Genomic DNA, 16,159 nt, shown 5'->3' with positions numbered 1-16,159 from the left:
GTACAGGACAGTAGTACAGTAGTACAGGACAGTAGTACAGGACAGTACACTAGGACAGTAGTACAGTAGTACAGGACAGTAGTACTACAGTACACAGGACAGTAGTACAGGACAGTAGTACAGGACAGTAGTACAGTAGTACAGGACAGTAGTACAGGACAGTAGTACAGGACAGTAGTACAGGACAGTAGTACATAGTACAGGATAGTAGTACAGTAGTACAGGACAGTAGTACAGGACAGTAGTACAGTAGTACAGGATAGTAGTACAGTAGTACAGGACAGTAGTACAGTAGTACAGGATAGTAGTACAGTAGTACAGGACAGTAGTACAGGACAGTAGTACAGTAGTACAGGACAGTAGTACAGTAGTACAGGACAGTAGTACAGGACAGTAGTACAGTAGTACAGGACAGTAGTACAGGACAGTAGTACAGTAGTACAGGACAGTAGTACAGGACAGTAGTACAGTAGTACAGGACAGTAGTACAGTAGTACAGGACAGTAGTACAGGACAGTAGTACAGGATAGTAGTACAGGACAGTAGTACAGTAGTACAGGACAGTAGTACAGTAGTACAGGACAGTAGTACAGGACAGTAGTACAGGACAGTAGTACAGGACAGTAGTACAGGACAGTAGTACAGGACAGTAGTACAGGACAGTAGTACAGGACAGTAGTACAGGACAGTAGTACAGGACAGTAGTACAGTAGTACAGGACAGTAGTACAGGACAGTAGTACAGGACAGTAGTACAGTAGTACAGGACAGTAGTACAGGACAGTAGTACAGTAGTACAGGACAGTAGTACAGGACAGTAGTACAGGACAGTAGTACAGGACAGTAGTACAGTAGTACAGGACAGTAGTACAGGACAGTAGTACAGGACAGTAGTACAGGACAGTAATACAGGACAGTAGTACAGTAGTACAGGACAGTAGTACAGTAGTACAGGACAGTAGTACAGTAGTACAGGACAGTAGTACAGGACAGTAGTACAGTAGTACAGTACAGTAGTACAGGACAGTAGTACAGTAGTACAGTAGTACAGGACAGTAGTACAGGACAGTAGTACAGTAGTACAGTACAGTAGTACAGGACAGTTGCCACACACATTTCATTAAATGGTCAATCTGTGATTAAGACATCACTTTTAGGACTTTCATATTTATGATATATACTCACTAAAACTAGATGATTATCATTTAAAAAAAATCTCCCATCTTATTTTCATAACTTTATCAAAACCCAAAATACAAGCTTGTTTACCCCCTTTGTTTGTAAAGAAATATATATTAATGTGTTATACAAACACTGTATAGCCTCTCTCGGATATTTACCAAATGAGTGATGGGGCGCTGCTTTGTTATTGTCTGAACTGCAGAGTGTCCTCTTTAATGGAATGTAGAGGCCAGCTAGGAAGAAATGGCTGTCAGCCTTTGTTATTGTCTGAACTGCAGAGTGTCCTCTTTAATGGAATGTAGAGGCCAGCTAGGAAGAAATGACTGTCAGCCTTTGTTATTGTCTGAACTGCAGAGTGTCCTCTTTAATGTAATGTAGAGGCCAGCTAGGAAGAAATGGCTGTCAGCCAACTAATAAACACATCCCATCAGAGGAGTCTGCTCGGAGAATCCTGTTGTTAATGAAGTGTGTGGTTTACTGCTGGGTCAGCTTTACCACCCATACAGGTACATCACTACACATGTAGGATCTTAAATTGAGCCAGTTTGCTACAGCAGGAAAAAATAATAATTAATTAGGATTAAAATGTAGATTATAAATAACGGACAGCTGTGTATGGATGACACATCTAGTCTGAAAAGTGGAAATTACAAACTTGAGAAGCCTTTTAAAACCTCAAATAAACTACAAGTAAAAATGTTTGTTTTTTTAAAGATCCTACATTGCAAGAAAGTTCTCCTGCAACAGGGTGATCAAATTAAGATCCTGCATCTGTATGTTGTTGGTGATTCAGAGGGCCATAGTCTACCAACTGAGCTACAGAAGGAACTAGGTCTGTATTCTCCATGTAATCTGATTCATTATGATCTAGGATCAGGTCCCCTCTCCATGTAATCTGATTCATTATGATCTAGGATCAGCCCCCCCTCTCCATGTAATCTGATTCATTATGATCTAGGATCAGGTCCCCCCTCTCCATGTAATCTGATTCATTATGATCTAGGATCAGGTCTCCTCTCCATGTAATCTGATTCATTATGATCTAGGATCAGGTCCCCCTCTCCATGTAATCTGATTCATTATGATCTAGGATCAGGTCTCCCCTCTCCATGTAATCTGATTCATTATGATCTAGGATCAGGTCCCCCTGTATGTAATCTGATTCATTATGATCTAGGATCAGCCCCCCTCTCCATGTAATCTGATTCATTATGATCTAGGATCAGGTCTCCCCTCTCCATGTAATCTGATTCATTATGATCTAGGATCAGGTCCTCCTCTCCATGTAATCTGATTCATTATGATCTAGGATCAGGTCCCCTCTCCATGTAATCTGATTCATTATGATCTAGGATCAGGTCCCTCCTCTCCATGTAATCTGATTCATTATGATCTAGGATCAGGTCCCTCCTCTCCATGTAATCTGATTCATTATGATCTAGGATCAGGTCCTCCCTCTCCATGTAATCTGATTCATTATGATCTAGGATCAGGTCCCCCTCTCCATGTAATCTGATTCATTATGATCTAGGATCAGGTCCCCCCTCTCCATGTAATCTGATTCATTATGATCTAGGATCAGGTCCCCTCTCCATGTAATCTGATTCATTATGATCTAGGATCAGCCCCCCTCTCCATGTAATCTGATTCATTATGATCTAGGATCAGGTCCCCCCTCTCCATGTAATCTGATTCATTATGATCTAGGATCAGCCCCCCTCTCCATGTAATCTGATTCATTATGATCTAGGATCAGGTCTCCCCTCTCCATGTAATCTGATTCATTATGATCTAGGATCAGGTCTCCCCTCTCCATGTAATCTGATTCATTATGATCTAGGATCAGCCCCCCCTCTCCATGTAATCTGATTCATTATGATCTAGGATCAGGTCCCTCCTCTCCATGTAATATGATTCATTATGATCTAGGATCAGGTCCCTCCTCTCCATGTAATATGATTCATTATGATCTAGGATCAGGTCCCTCCTCTCCATGTAATATGATTCATTATGATCTAAAAGACAAAACTGACCATAGATCAGCAATCCTACCGAAAGACACTTTATGAAGACGGGCTCTGGAGAGCTATAAAGTGATGTTTTGTAAATGAATTCCGGTACCTGGAGAGACCGTTTTAATCCGTATGGGATGAGGGCATGAGTTGAGGACCCCTCTCACGTCTCCTAGCGTCATGCCCAGGACGGGCGTACCCCCGATCTCCAGTATGACATCACCCACCGTGGTCCCGCCTCCCGGTGCTGCGGTGACGAAAGGGAACTCTCCGTAGTCAGCGCCGCCCCCGATGGCAACGCCCAACTCTCCAGACCCGTCTCCCAGGGGAACAGACCTCTCCTGCACCTTGGAACGCCAGTGCAGCTTGTTCACTGTGGACTTAGACATGGTGGCAAACCTGGAAGAGACACAAGACAACACAGAGATGGTCTATACATCATACAGAGGACAACACAGAGATGGTCTATACATCATACTGAGGACAGCACAGAGCACAGAGATGGTCTATACATCATACAGAGGACAGCACAGAGATGGTCTATATATCATACTGAGGACATCACAGAGCACAGAGATGGTCTATACATCATACAGAGGACAGCACAGAGATGGTCTATACATCATACAGAGGACAGCACAGAGATGGTCTATACATCATACAGAGGACAGCACAGAGCACAGAGATGGTCTATACATCATACAGAGGACAGCACAGAGATGGTCTATACATCATACAGAGGACAGCACAGAGATGGTCTATACATCATACAGAGGACAGCACAGAGCACAGAGATGGTCTATACATCATACAGAGGACAGCACAGAGATGGTCTATACATCATACAGAGGACAGCACAGAGCACAGAGATGGTCTATACATCATACAGAGGACAGCACAGAGATGGTCTATACATCATACAGAGACAGCACAGAGCACAGAGATGGTCTATACATCATACAGAGGACAGAGAGCACAGAGACAGGTCTATACATCATACAGAGGACAGAGATGGTCTATACATCACACAGAGGACAGAGATGGTCTATACATCATACAGAGGACAACACAGAGATGGTCTATACATCATACAGAGGACAGCACAGAGCACAGAGATGGTCTATACATCACACAGAGGACAGAGATGGTCTATACATCACACAGAGGACAGCACAGAGATGGTCTATACATCATACAGAGGACAGCACAGAGCACAGAGATGGTCTATACATCATACAGAGGACAACACAGAGATGGTCTATACATCATACAGAGGACAGCACAGAGATGGTCTATACGTCATACAGAGGACAGCACAGAGATGGTCTATATATCATACAGAGGACAACACAGAGCACAGAGATGGTCTATACATCATACAGAGGACAGCACAGAGATGGTCTATACATCATACAGAGGACAGCACAGAGATGGTCTATACATCATACAGAGGACAGCACAGAGATGGTCTATACATCATACAGAGGACAGCACAGAGATGGTCTATACATCATACAGAGGACAGCACAGAGATGGTCTATACATCATACAGAGGACAGCACAGAGATGGTCTATACATCATACAGAGGACAGCACAGAGATGGTCTATACATCATACATTAAATTACTATGTTACAATTACTATGTTACAATTATAATGTTAAATTACTATGTTACAATTACTATGTTACAATTACTATTGTCATGACGTTGGCCTGGGGGAAGGTTTATGACAGTCATAAATACCTCTTCCCCCCTTTTTCCTCTCTCTACCCTACTGATGTGACATTTGCAAACCCTTTGGTTAACATAGAGATTCTGGGAACATCAGAAGGTGGGGGGAAATTAACTATATTCTGGAAATCCGACCAATTGAACATATGAGGTGGTACTTAATGAATATGATGTCAGTTCGGTTGTCAGCTGAGACATTCTCCTCAATGATAAGATGACATAAACTCTACAGTGGAAAGTCTACACATTGTAGTTATCGGATTCACATGGAATTGTTGTTCAATTTAAATGTTTGAATATGAAATTATTCGTGATGGGATGAAATGTGATTTTAGCTTCTAAAATGTGAGATTTCAGTTTTCATAAGATAGGGCTCTGCTCAATCAGTGGCCCTCCCCTGTGAAGGGACATGGGCTATAAAACTTTTCAAACACACCCTCTTCCCCCTTCCTATATAAAGCCTTGACAACAATATAACCTCCTGTTCCGAGGACGTGAGGACGACGGTCCTATGTCAGAATGGTTCAGATAAGAACTAATATAACTTAATCCGGCATAGCCAAAGACACGACACTATGTTACAATTACTATGTTACAATTACTATGATACACTTACTATGATACAATTACTATGATACAATTACTATGATACAATTACTATGATACAATTACTATGATACAATTACTATGATACAATTACTATGTTACAATTACTATGTTACAATTACTATGATACAATTACTATGTTACAATTACTATGTTGCAATTACTATGATACAATTACTATGTTACAATTACTATGTTACAATTACTATGATACAATTACTATGATACAATTACTATGTTACAATTACTATGTTACAATTACTATGATACAATTACTATGTTACAATTACTATGATACAATTACTATGTTACAATTACTATGATACAATTACTATGATACAATTACTATGTTACAATTACTAAGTTACAATTACTATGTTACAATTACTATGATACAATTACTATGTTACAATTACTATGTTACAATTACTATGTTACAATTACTATGATACAATTACTATGATACAATTACTATGTTACGATTACTATGTTACAATTACTATGATACAATTACTATGTTACAATTACTATGATACAATTACTATGATACAATTACTATGTTACAATTACTATGTTACAATTACTATGTTACAATTACTATGATACAATTACTATGTTACAATTACTATGATACAATTACTATGTTACAATTACTATGTTACAATTACTATGTTACAATTACTATGATACAATTACTATGTTACAATTACTATGATACAATTACTATGATACAATTACTATGTTACAATTACTATGATACAATTACTATGATACAATTACTATGATACAATTACTATGTTACAATTACTATGTTACAATTACTATGATACAATTACTATGTTACAATTACTATGATACAATTACTATGTTACAATTACTATGATACAATTACTATGTTACAATTACTATGATACAATTACTATGTTACAATTACTATGATACAATTACTATGTTACAATTACTATGTTACAATTACTATGATACAATTACTATGTTACAATTACTATGATACAATTACTATGTTACAATTACTATGTTACAATTACTATGATACAATTACTATGTTACAATTACTATGTTACAATTACTATGATACAATTACTATGTTACAATTACTATGTTACAATTACTATGATACAATTACTATGTTACAATTACTATGTTACAATTACTATGTTACAATTACTATGTTACAATGTTGATTTTTTTGGGCCGTTCAGACTGAACAGATCCGAATCGGATAAGCAAAAAACTAAATCAGATTTTTGATTCACATCAAACTGGCTTCAATGTGAACAAGGCTTTAATAGATGTCAAATAGCAGATGGGCGCAGCACAGCAGGACCTCAACTGGTAGACAAACAGGGATATTCAAACTGAATTCAATATGAATGAACGTATGCCAGCTATTGAATAAGTGGAATTAAGTATTTACATAGGAGAACTAATCTCCTATATAGTGAACATTACACACTAAACCAATAGGAACAGAACTAAACTCCTATATAGTGAACATTACACACTAAACCAATAGGAACAGAACTAAACCCCTATATAGTGAACATTACACACTAAACCAATAGGAACAGAACTAAACTCCTATATAGTGAACATTACACACTAAACCAATAGGAACAGAACTAAACCCCTATATAGTGAACATTACACACTAAACCAATAGGAACAGAACTAAACTCCTATATAGTGAACATTACACACTAAACCAATAGGAACAGAACTAAACTCCTATATAGTGAACATTACACACTAAACCAATAGGAACAGAACTAAACCCCTATATAGTGAACATTACACACTAAACCAATAGGAACAGAACTAAACTCCTATATAGTGAACATTACACAATAAACCAATAGGAACAGAACTAATCTCCTATATAGTGAACATTACACACTAAACCAATAGGAACAGAACTAAACTCCTATATAGTGAACATTACACACTAAACCAATAGGAACAGAACTAAACCCCTATATAGTGAACATTACACACTAAACCAATAGGAACAGAACTAAACTCCTATATAGTGAACATTACACACTAAACCAATAGGAACAGAACTAAACTCCTATATAGTGAACATTACACACTAAACCAATAGGAACAGAACTAAACTCCTATATAGTGAACATTACACACTAAACCAATAGGAACAGAACTAAACTCCTATATAGTGAACATTACACACTAAACCAATAGGAACAGAACTAAACTCCTATATAGTGAACATTACACACTAAACCAATAGGAACAGAACTAAACCCCTATATAGTGAACATTACACACTAAACCAATAGGAACAGAACTAAACTCCTATATAGTGAACATTACACACTAAACCAATAGGAACAGAACTAAACCCCTATATAGTGAACATTACACACTAAACCAATAGGAACAGACTAAACCAATAGGAACAGAACTAAACTCCTATATAGTGAACATTACACACTAAACCAATAGGAACAGAACTAATCTCCTATATAGTGAACATTACACACTAAACCAATAGGGACAGAACTAAACTCCTATATAGTGAACATTACACACTAAACCAATAGGAACAGAACTAAACTCCGATATAGTGAACATTACACACTAAATATATTATTTTTGATTGTCCCTTCAGGACTAGGCGTATGCTGTGTCAAGGACTCTTACCCTGAATGGTTGGGTCTTTCTGAGATAAAATCTCCCTATTCTTCCTGACCAGCTATTTGGACTCATCTATCAACAGGAATGTCTCTCTCTCTCTGATCGGATAGGAGGGCAACGAACAGTGTTGTGTGGTGTCACCACCCATTCATCCTAAGGAGACCAGTGGTGTCACAACCCAGTCGTCCTAAGGAGACCAGTGGTGTCACAACCCAGTCGTCCTAAGGAGACCAGTGGTGTCACAACCCAGTCATCCTAAGGAGACCAGTGGTGTCAGATACCAGTCATCCTAAGGAGACCAGTGGTGTCAGATACCAGTCATCCTAAGGAGACCAGTGGTGTCAGATACCAGTCATCCTAAGGAGAACAGTGGTGTCAGATACCAGTCATCCTAAGGAGAACAGTGGTGTCAGAGACCAGTCATCCTAAGGAGACCAGTGGTGTCAGATACCAGTCGTCCGAAGGAGAACAGTGGTGTCAGATACCAGTCATCTTAAGGAGACCAGTGGTGTCAGATACCAGTCATCCTAAGGAGACCAGTGGTGTCAGATACCACTCATCCTAAGGAGAACAGTGGTGTCAGATACCAGTCAACCTAAGGAGTACAGTGGTGTCAGATACCAGTCATCCTAAGGAGACCAGTGGTGTCAGATACCAGTCGTCCGAAGGAGACCAGTGGTGTCAGATACCAGTCGTCCTAAGGAGAACAGTGGTGTCAGATACCAGTCATCCTAAGGAGACCAGTGGTGTCAGATACCAGTCATCCTAAGGAGAACAGTGGTGTCAGATACCAGTCATCCTAAGGAGAACAGTGGTGTCAGATACCAGTCATCCTAAGGAGAACAGTGGTGTCAGATACCAGTCATCCTAAGGAGAACATTGGTGTCAGATACCAGTCGTCCTAAGGAGAACAGTGGTGTCAGATACCAGTCATCCTAAGGAGAACAGTGGTGTCAGATACCAGTCATCCTAAGGAGAACAGTGGTGTCAGAGACCAGTCATCCTAAGGAGAACAGTGGTGTCAGATACCAGTCGTCCTAAGGAGAACAGTGGTGTCAGATACCAGTCATCCTAAGGAGAACAGTGGTGTCAGATACCAGTCATCCTAAGGAGAACAGTGGTGTCAGATACCAGTCATCCTAAGGAGAACAGTGGTGTCAGAGACCAGTCATCCTAAGGAGACCAGTGGTGTCAGATACCAGTCGTCCTAAGGAGAACAGTGGTGTCAGATACCAGTCATCCTAAGGAGAACAGTGGTGTCAGATACCAGTCATCCTAAGGAGAACAGTGGTGTCAGAGACCAGTCATCCTAAGGAGAACAGTGGTGTCAGAGACCAGTCATCCTAAGGAGACCAGTGGTGTCAGATACCAGTCGTCCGAAGGAGAACAGTGGTGTCAGATACCAGTCATCTTAAGGAGACCAGTGGTGTCAGATACCAGTCATCCTAAGGAGACCAGTGGTGTCAGATACCACTCATCCTAAGGAGAACAGTGGTGTCAGATACCAGTCAACCTAAGGAGTACAGTGGTGTCAGAGACCAGTCATCCTAAGGAGACCAGTGGTGTCAGATACCAGTCGTCCGAAGGAGACCAGTGGTGTCAGATACCAGTCGTCCTAAGGAGAACAGTGGTGTCAGATACCAGTCATCTTAAGGAGACCAGTGGTGTCAGATACCAGTCATCCTAAGGAGAACAGTGGTGTCAGATACCAGTCATCCTAAGGAGAACAGTGGTGTCAGATACCAGTCATCCTAAGGAGAACAGTGGTGTCAGATACCAGTCATCCTAAGGAGAACATTGGTGTCAGATACCAGTCGTCCTAAGGAGAACAGTGGTGTCAGATACCAGTCATCCTAAGGAGAACAGTGGTGTCAGATACCAGTCATCCTAAGGAGAACAGTGGTGTCAGAGACCAGTCATCCTAAGGAGAACAGTGGTGTCAGATACCAGTCATCCTAAGGAGAACAGTGGTGTCAGATACCAGTCATCCTAAGGAGAACAGTGGTGTCAGATACCAGTCATCCTAAGGAGAACAGTGGTGTCAGAAACCCAGTCATCCTAAGGAGACCAGTGGTGTCAGATACCAGTCATCCTAAGGAGACCAGTGGTGTCAGATACCAGTCATCCTAAAGAGAACAGTGGTGTCAGACCCCAGTCATCCTAAGGAGACCAGTGGTGTCAGATACCAGTCATCCTAAAGAGAACAGTGGTGTCAGATACCAGTCATCCTAAGGAGACCAGTGGTGTCAGATACCAGTCATCCTAAGGAGAACAGTGGTGTCAGATACCAGTCATCCTAAGGAGACCAGTGGTGTCAGATACCAGTCATCCTAAGGAGAACAGTGGTGTCAGATACCAGTCATCCTAAGGAGAACAGTGGTGTCAGATACCAGTCATCCTAAGGAGAACAGTGGTGTCAGATACCAGTCGTCCTAAGGAGAACAGTGGTGTCAGATACCAGTCATCCTAAGGAGAACAGTGGTGTCAGAGACCCAGTCATCCTAAGGAGACCAGTGGTGTCAGATACCAGTCATCCTAAAGAGAACAGTGGTGTCAGACCCCAGTCATCCTAAGGAGAACAGTGGTGTCAGATACCAGTCGCCCTAAGGAGTACAGTGGTGTCAGAGACCAGTCATTCTAAAGAGAACAGTGGTGTCAGAGACCAATCATCCTAAGGAGAACAGTGGTGTCAGATACCAGTCGTTCTAAGGAGAACAGTGGTGTCAGATACCAGTCATCCTAAGGAGAACAGTGGTGTCAGATACCAGTCATCCTAAGGAGAACAGTGGTGTCAGATACCAGTCATCCTAAGGAGAACAGTGGTGTCAGATACCAGTCATCCTAAGGAGAACAGTGGTGTCAGATACCAGTCATCCTAAGGAGAACAGTGGTGTCAGATACCAGTCATCCTAAGGAGAACAGTGGTGTCAGATACCAGTCGTCCTAAGGAGAACAGTGGTGTCAGATACCAGTCATCCTAAGGAGAACAGTGGTGTCAGAGGCCAGTCATCCTAAGGAGAACAGTGGTGTCAGAGACCAGTCATCCTAAGGAGAACAGTGGTGTCAGATACCAGTCATCCTAAGGAGAACAGTGGTGTCAGATACCAGTCATCCTAAGGAGAACAGTGGTGTCAGATACCAGTCATCCTAAGGAGAACAGTGGTGTCAGATACCAGTCATCCTAAGGAGAACAGTGGTGTCAGATACCAGTCATCCTAAGGAGAACAGTGGTGTCAGAGACCAGTCATCCTAAGGAGAACAGTGGTGTCAGAGACCAGTCATCCTAAGGAGAACAGTGGTGTCAGATACCAGTCATCCTAAGGAGAACAGTGGTGTCAGATACCAGTCATCCTAAGGAGAACAGTGGTGTCAGAGACCAGTCATCCTAAGGAGAACAGTGGTGTCAGAGACCAGTCATCCTAAGGAGAACAGTGGTGTCAGAGACCAGTCATCCTATGGAGAACAGTGGTGTCAGAGACCAGTCATCCTAAGGAGAACATTGGTGTCAGAGACCAGTCGTCCTAAGGAGAACAGTGGTGTCAGAGACCAGTCATCCTAAGGAGAACATTGGTGTCAGAGACCAGTCATCCTAAGAAGAACAGTGGTGTCAGAGGCCAGTCATCCTAAGGAGAACAGTGGTGTCAGAGACCAGTCATCCTAAGGAGAACATTGGTGTCAGATACCAGTCGTCCTAAGGAGTGGCCTTACATGTGAACAAACAAACTGCTGAAAAGAAAACAGGGGAAGGTGTGCATATCTCAAAAGTGCAAAGTTCACAAACTGCCACTGACCAATCGGGACCCTGAACAGGCCTATTCCTGATAGTCTGGGAGAAGGGGGGTGGATGTTTCTATCAGTTTAGGAGAGAGGGGGTGGATGTTTGTATCAGTTTAGGAGATTTTTCTATCAGTTTAGGAGAGAGGGGTGGATGTTTCTATCAGTTTAGGAGAGAGGGGGTGGATGTTTCTATCAGTTTAGGAGAGAGGGGTGGATGTTTCTATCAGCGTTTAGGAGAGAGGGGTGGATGTTTCTATCAGTTTAGGAGAGAGGGGTGGATGTTTCTATCAGTTTAGGAGAGAGGGGTGGATGTTTCTATCAGTTTAGGAGATGTTTCTATCAGTTTATGAGAGAGGGGGTGGATGTTTCAATCAGTTTAGGAGAGAGGGGTGGATGTTTCTATTAGTTTAGGAGAGGGGTGGATGTTTCTATTAGTTTAGGAGAGGGGGTGGATGTTTCTAACAGTTTAGGAGAGAGGGGGTGGATGTTTCTATCAGTTTAGGAGAGAGGGGGTGGATGTTTCTATCAGTTTAGGAGAGGGGGTGGATGTTTCTATTAGTTTAGGAGAGAGGGGTGGATGTTTCTAACAGTTTAGAGAGAGGGGGTGGATGTTTCTATCAGTTTAGGAGAGGGGGTGGATGTTTCTATCAGTTTAGGAGAGAGGGGTGGATGTTTCTAACAGTTTAGGAGAGAGGGGTGGATGTTTCTAACAGTTTAGGAGAGAGGGGGGGATGTTTCTATCAGTTTAGGAGAGGGGTGGATGTTTCTATCAGTTTAGGAGAGAGGGGTGGATGTTTCTGTCAGTTTAGGAGAGAGGGGTGGATGTTTCTATCAGTTTAGGAGAGAGGGGTGGATGTTTCTATCAGTTTAGGAGAGAGGGGTGGATGTTTCTATCAGTTTAGGAGAGAGGGGTGGATGTTTCTATCAGTTTAGGAGAGAGGGGTGGATGTTTCTATCAGTTTAGGAGATGTTTCTATCAGTTTATGAGAGAGGGGTGGATGTTTCTATCAGTTTAGGAGAGAGGGGTGGATGTTTCTATCAGTTTAGGAGAGGGGGTGGATGTTTCTATTAGTTTAGGAGGGGGTGGATGTTTCTATCAGTTTAGGAGAGAGGGGTGGATGTTTCTATCAGTTTAGGAGAGAGGGGGTGGATGTTTCTATCAGTTTAGGAGAGGGGTGGATGTTTCTATCAGTTTAGGAGAGAGGGGGTGGATGTTTCTAACAGTTTAGGAGAGAGGGGTGGATGTTTCTAACAGTTTAGGAGAGAGGGGTGGATGTTTCTATCAGTTTAGGAGAGAGGGGTGGATGTTTCTAACAGTTTAGGAGAGAGGGGTGGATGTTTCTGTCAGTTTAGGAGAGAGGGGTGGATGTTTCTAACAGTTTAGGAGAGAGGGGTGGATGTTTCTATCAGTTTAGGAGAGAGGGGTGGATGTTTCTATCAGTTTAGGAGAGAGGGGTGGATGTTTCTATCAGTTTAGGAGAGAGGGGTGGATGTTTCTATCAGTTTAGGAGAGAGGGGTGGATGTTTCTATCAGTTTAGGAGAGAGGGGAGGATGGTTCTATCAGTTTAGGAGAGGGGGTGGATGTTTCTATTAGTTTAGGAGAGGGGTGGATGTTTCTATCAGTTTAGGAGAGAGGGGTGGATGTTTCTAACAGTTTAGGAGAGAGGGGTGGATGTTTCTATTAGTTTAGGAGAGAGGGGTGGATGTTTCTATTAGTTTAGGAGAGAGGGGTGGATGTTTCTATCAGTTTAGGAGAGAGGGGTGGATGTTTCTATCAGTTTAGGAGAGAGGGGTGGATGTTTCTATCAGTTTAGGAGATGTTTCTATCAGTTTAGGAGAGAGGGGTGGATGTTTCTATCAGTTTAGGAGAGAGGGGGGGATGTTTCTATCAGTTTAGGAGAGAGGGGGTGGATGTTTCTGTCAGTTTAGGAGAGAGGGGTGGATGTTTCTATCAGTTTAGGAGAGAGGGGTGGATGTTTCTAACAGTTTAGGCATAGGTGTTTTGAGAACAATATCCTTAAAACAAAAAATAACAATTCAAATCCTACTTTAAATATCTTTTCAAAATGAAAACGGTCCTTAACCTGGTTTGTATAGAAACCACCAACAGAGTCTATGTATTCTACACCTTCATCAGGTATGTAACAGAGTCTACACCTTCATCAGGTATGTAACAGAGTCTATGTATTCTACACCTTCATCAGGTATGTAACAGAGTCTACACCTTAATCAGGTATGTAACAGAGTCTACACCTTCATCAGGTATGTAACAGAGTCTACACCTTCATCAGGTATGTAACAGAGTCTACACCTTCATCAGGTATGTAACAGAGTCTATCTATTCTACACCTTCATCAGGTATGTAACAGAGTCTACACCTTCATCAGGTATGTAACAGAGTCTTCTCCTTCATCAGGTATGTAACAGAGTCTATCTATTCTACACCTTCATCAGGTATGTAACAGAGTCTACACCTTCATCAGGTATGTAACAGAGTCTACACCTTCATCAGGTATGTAACAGAGTCTACACCTTCATCAGGTATGTAACAGAGTCTATCTATTCTACACCTTCATCAGGTATGTAACAGAGTCTACACCTTCATCAGGTATGTAACAGAGTCTACACCTTCATCAGGTATGTAACAGAGTCTACACCTTCATCAGGTATGTAACAGAGTCTATCTATTCTACACCTTCATCAGGTATGTAACAGAGTCTACACCTTCATCAGGTATGTAACAGAGTCTACACCTTCATCAGGTATGTAACACGATCTACACCTTCATCAGGTATGTAACAGAGTCTATCTATTCTACACCTTCATCGGGTATGTAACAGAGTCTACACCTTCGTCAGTTATTTAACAGAGTCTACACCTTCGTCAGGTATGTAACAGAGTCTACACCTTCGTCAGGTATGTAACAGAGTCTATCTATTCTACACCTTCATCAGGTATGTAACAGAGTCTATCTATTCTACACCTTCATCAGGTATGTAACAGAGTCTACACCTTCATCAGGTATGTAACAGAGTCTACACCTTCATCAGGTATGTAACAGAGTCTACTCCTTCATCAGGTATGTAACAGAGTCTATCTATTCTACACCTTCATCAGGTATGTAACAGAGTCTACACCTTCATCAGGTATGTAACAGAGTCTATCTATTCTACACCTTCATCAGGTATGTAACAGAGTCTACACCTTCATCAGGTATGTAACAGAGTCTACACCTTCATCAGGTATGTAACAGAGTCTACACCTTCATCAGGTATGTAACAGAGTCTATCTATTCTACACCTTCATCAGGTATGTAACAGAGTCTACACCTTCATCAGGTATGTAACAGAGTCAATGTATTCTACACCTTCATCAGGTATGTAACAGAGTCTACACCTTCATCAGGTATGTAACAGAGTCTACACCTTCATCAGGTATGTAACACGATCTACACCTTCATCAGGTATGTAACAGAGTCTACACCTTCATCAGTTATGTAACAGAGTCTACCTCTTCATCAGGTATGTAACAGAGTCTACACCTTCATCAGGTATGTAACAGAGTCTATGTATTCTACACCTTCATCAGGTATGTAACAGAGTCTACACCTTCATCAGGTATGTAACAGAGTCTATGTATTCTACACCTTCATCAGGTATGTAACAGAGTCTACACCTTCATCAGGTATGTAACAGAGTCTATGTATTCTACACATTCATCAGGTATGTAACAGAGTCTATCTATTCTACACCTTCATCAGGTATGTAACAGAGTCTACACCTTCATCAGGTATGTAACAGAGTCTACACCTTCATCAGGTATGTAACAGAGTCTACACCTTCATCAGGTATGTAACAGAGTCTATGTATTCTACACCTTCATCAGATATGTAACATAGTCTATCTATTCTACACCTTCATCAGGTATGTAACAGAGTCTACACCTTCATCAGGTATGTAACAGAGTCTACTCCTTCATCAGGTATGTAACAGAGTCTACACCTTCATCAGGTATGTAACAGAGTCTATCTATTCTACACCTTCATCAGGTATGTAACAGAGTCTACACCTTCATCAGGTATGTAACAGAGTCTATCTATTCTACACCTTCATCAGGTATGTAACAGAGTCTACACCTTCATCAGGTATGTAACAGAGTCTACACCTTCATCA

The 16,159-nt window shown here is 41.4% G+C and overlaps 1 protein-coding gene across 1 annotated transcript in view; it reads right to left on the bottom strand.

Moving 5' to 3' along the window:
• Positions 1–16,159, bottom strand: part of LOC127912366 (membrane-associated guanylate kinase, WW and PDZ domain-containing protein 3-like) — a 64,324-nt gene that overhangs the window by 15,553 nt on the left and 32,612 nt on the right. Inside the window, exon 2 of the mRNA XM_052481301.1 lies at positions 3,303–3,592. Within this exon, the coding sequence (XP_052337261.1) occupies positions 3,303–3,582 (280 nt within the window). The 5' untranslated portion in view covers positions 3,583–3,592. The remainder of the gene's footprint in view (positions 1–3,302; positions 3,593–16,159) is intronic.

The sequence above is a fragment of the Oncorhynchus keta genome, chromosome 27 (assembly GCF_023373465.1).
Source record: "Oncorhynchus keta strain PuntledgeMale-10-30-2019 chromosome 27, Oket_V2, whole genome shotgun sequence".
Taxonomy (NCBI): domain Eukaryota; kingdom Metazoa; phylum Chordata; class Actinopteri; order Salmoniformes; family Salmonidae; genus Oncorhynchus; species Oncorhynchus keta.
Note: the sequence above shows the minus strand (reverse complement) of the source record. Positions and strands in the feature narration are given on the sequence as shown.